Genomic DNA, 4,205 nt, shown 5'->3' on the forward strand with positions numbered 1-4,205 from the left:
GGTGACACCGACGCGCAAAATGAACGACACTCAAACCACCGGCAGCAGTCCACCACCGCCAATACCGAACCAAGCTTCAGAGCACGAGAACATCGAAGTTATCAGCATCAAGTCTCGAATCCCACCTTTTTGGCGCGATCAACCAAGATTATGGTTTGCCCAATTTGAGACCGTGGTAGCAAACCAGAAGCTCAACGACGAAAGCAAATTTAGCCTCATCGTGACACAGTTTGAAAAGGCAGACGTGGAGCAGATAAGCGATATAATTTTAGCGCAGCCCAACACCGGAAGATATGAAGCAACGAAAACACGACTATTGACTGTGTATGAAGAGTGCGGAGCGGATCAACTACACAAACTCTTGCACGAAATGGAACTCGGCGATCAGCGGCCATCACAACTATTGCGGCGCATGAGAGGGCCAGCGCGAGGCAGAATTCCAGACGAAACGCTTCGTATGCTGTGGATGGGGCACCTACCGGCGGCAATACGCACTGTGCTAGCGGTGCACGAAGAAACGGACCTCGACGCACTCGCCGCATTGGCCGATAAAATGCACGAGCAGAGCAGACAAATACATGCAGTAAGCTCCCGACCAGGTCCAGCAGTACCATCTACTTCACAAATTACGCCGTCAACGGAAAACTCCAACCTAATTGACATGATAGAAGCGCTTCGCGTCGAGGTGGCGGCTATGAGAATGGATAGATCGAGATACCGTCAGCAACGGCCGTATAAACGGCGGTCAAGATCCCGGTCGCGTCCACGTAAAACCGGAGGTAAAGAAGGTTTCTGCTATTTTTCACCGAAGATTCGGCAAAGAAGCATATCGATGTCGTAGCCCGTGTTCGTACCGCAACAAACCGTCGGAAAACTAACGAAGACTCAAGCCGCGACGGGGGCCGAGGTCAACGACATATCTACCAACCGTCTATTCATTAAGGACATTTCCACGGGGTTACGATTTCTCATCGACACAGGAGCCAATATTTCCGTGCTGCCAGCACGGGTAGCAGACAAGCGTGGACAAAACGCCATCAGCTATCTGTATGCTGCGAACGGTACGACTATACCTACCTACGGCGAACGCACCGTTGCTTTGAATATCGGCCTGAAGCGTCTCTACAACTGGAGATTTGTGATAGCGGGAAGTCAGTCGTCCAATAATAGGAGCTGATTTCCTTCAACATCACAACCTTATAATCGACCTACAAGGACGAAGATTAATAGACAAGTATACGAACACCTTCATTACCGGCTATGTTTCTCCGAGCACTGAAGGCAGTATACGTACAATCGACGACAGCCAGCCCTACCACGATTTGCTGTCAAAGTACCCAGATATAACTAGACCCAGCTTAAACAAGTTGCATAATAGTGAAGTCGAGCACTGCATCGAGACAGTCGGGCCTCCTATTTACGCCAAAGCTAGGCCGCTACCCCCTCACAAATATAAGGCTGCTAAAGAAGAGTTCCAAGCAATGATAGAGCAAGGAATTTGTCGACCGTCCAATAGCCCATGGGCGAGCCCATTGCACATGGTACTAAAAAAGGATGGTACATATAGAACTTGTGGAGATTATCGACGGCTAAACGCCGTAACAATTCCGGACCGGTACCCTTTGCCGCGTCTCCACGACTTCACATATAATTTACAAGGCAAAACTTTTTTCTCAAAAATCGATTTACAAAAGGCGTACTATCAAGTAAGAAATCGTGAAGAAGACATCAAGAAAACAGCCGTCATAACACCGTTCGGGCTTTACGAATTTACAAGAATGTGTTTCGGCCTTAGAAATTCCGGACAAACATTCCAACGCCACATCGATAACGTTTTACGAGGGTTGCAAGTTTTCCCATTCGTCGATGACATTTTAGTCGCATCGCGGAATGAAAAAGAACACAGAAACGACCTGGAAAAGGTTTTTCAACGTCTTAACGAAAATGGCCTGCAGTTAAATGTCTCTAAATGTGTATTCGGACAAACGAAATTAGACTTTTTGGGGTACACAATATCATCGGAAGGCATTTTACCCACGCAAGAAAAAATTAATGCCATTACGTCGTTCCCGTTACCTCAAACAATTCAAGAATTACGACGTTTTCTTGGAATGGTAAATTTTTATAGAGAAAATATACCACAAGCCGCTTCCACGCATAAAGAATTGAACAAATATCTACACAATTCGAAAAAAAACGACAAAACAAGAATAGAATGGGACGAGTCATCGCGAGCGGCGTTCGACAAGTGTAAGAAAGACATCGCTAATGCTGTCCTGCTTGCTCATCCACCAGCTTCGGGATCGTATGCACTTTTCACGGACGCGTCTAATACATGCGCCGGAGGGGTACTACAAACAAAAATTCGAGGCAGCTACCAACCGCTCGGATTTTTCTCAAAAAAATTTAGCGAAGCACAACAAAAATATAGCACATATGACCGAGAGTTATTGGCTATATACATGGCTATGAAACATTTTCGACGCATATTCGAAGGCCGTGATCTAACCATATACACAGATCATAAACCACTAACATACGCACTGACCGCTGGGAGCAAGAACGAGACACCAAGACGAACCAGATATCTCGAATACGTCAAACATTCATCACATAGCAGGAATACAGAACCCCGTAGCCGACGCACTATCGAGAATCGACGCGCTCCTGTGCCCCACGCCCATTGACTACGAAGAACTAGCCAAGATGCAAGCACAAGACGAAGAGCTACAACAACTAAAAAAGGACGCATGTTATAAGTTCAAGGAAATTATAGCACCTGGCAATAAAATTAAGATCACCTGCGAGATATCAACGGGAACAGCGCGACCGTACTTACCTATCGAGTATCGCAAAACGGCTTGTCAAGCGATCCACAACCTTAGCCACTGCGGAATAAAAGCCACAAGAAAAATGGTAACGGCACGTTATTTTTGGAAGTCAATGAGAAGCGACATCAACAACTGGACTCGAACCTGCATACCGTGCCAGCGAGCGAAGACCCAAAAGCATACAAAATCGCCGCTAGGAAGTTTTAAAGAAGTCAATCGATTGTCACACGTCCACATCGACATTGTCGGACCCCTCCCAATATCCGACGGGTTCCGATACTTACTCACTATGATCGACCGCGCGACAAAATGGCCAGAAGCATTTCCTATAGAAGAAATAACCGCAGAAAAAGTTGCAAACACGTTTTATCAAGGGTGGATATCGAGGTTCGGCTGTCCCGCTACAATCACAACGGACCGTGGCACACAGTTCGAATCGGAAATCTTTAACAAGTTAACACAACGAATGGGCATTCATCGAACGAGAACAACAGCATATCATCCTATTTGCAACGGGATCCTGGAACGTTGGCACCGCTCCCTGAAAAATGCACTAACTGCGCGCCTAAACACTGTGCACTGGGCGCGCGAGCTGCCCACCGTGCTGCTGGGACTGCGAGCCGCGTGCAAAGAAGACGTCGGCGCGAGCACAGCTGAGCTACTCTACGGGCAGCCGCTACGACTGCCGGGAGAATTTTATGACGAAACTATGCCATCCCAAACCCGTTCACCATTTTTGAATAATCTACATGAAGCATTGAAAAAGGCACAGGCGCAAAGAAGATCGAACGTCTCGCGAGCAACTTTCGTGCACGAAAATCTATGGAAATGCACACACGTATTCATTCGAAACGACGCGGTATCAAAACCTTTAACCCCTACGTACGACGGGCCGTACAAAGTCATCGAGCGACGAGAAAAATATTTCAACGTACTGTTACCTAAGAAAGCCTCAAACATATCGATCGACAGACTAAAACCAGCGTTTTATTTCAACACGGAGTCAGATGCCACGAGTACTACCTCATCTGCAGAGCCATACATAACTAGATCAGGCAGAATCTCGAAGAAACCCGTGCGCTTCGCTGGTGGGGGAGTAATGTAGTGGCTCGTAATAGCTGTAAACAGCTGGAAGCATTGAATGAGCGTCGCGAGACGCGCGGCGGTCGACTGAGCTGCGCGCGGCGCGCGCGCAGTATTTACGTGGCGAGGCGTTACCGACACGAGACCCGAGACCAAGCGACGGTACTTCGCAACCGCCTGTTTTCAAACTGCCCACATCGTTTTTTGTTTCTTAGGGCGCAAAACGTATATAAACCATGCCGATTCAAATAAATTGTTTTGTCTCATAACAATCTTTCATTGACTCTAAAA

The 4,205-nt window shown here is 47.3% G+C and overlaps 1 protein-coding gene across 1 annotated transcript; it reads left to right on the forward strand.

Moving 5' to 3' along the window:
* Window positions 1-19: 19 nt before the first annotated feature.
* Window positions 20-841, forward strand: LOC141432938 (uncharacterized). Its single transcript, XM_074094771.1, has one exon. The coding sequence runs from the start codon at window positions 20-22 to the stop codon at window positions 839-841; it is 822 nt and encodes a 273-aa protein (XP_073950872.1).
* The last annotated feature ends 3,364 nt before the right edge of the window (window positions 842-4,205 follow it).

Source organism: Choristoneura fumiferana, chromosome 11 (genome assembly GCF_025370935.1).
Source record: "Choristoneura fumiferana chromosome 11, NRCan_CFum_1, whole genome shotgun sequence".
Taxonomy (NCBI): domain Eukaryota; kingdom Metazoa; phylum Arthropoda; class Insecta; order Lepidoptera; family Tortricidae; genus Choristoneura; species Choristoneura fumiferana.

Coding starts and splice junctions, on each gene's coding strand:
- LOC141432938 (XM_074094771.1), top strand. CDS start 20: ATGAACGACACTCAAACCACCGGCAGCAGTCCACCACCGCCAATACCG.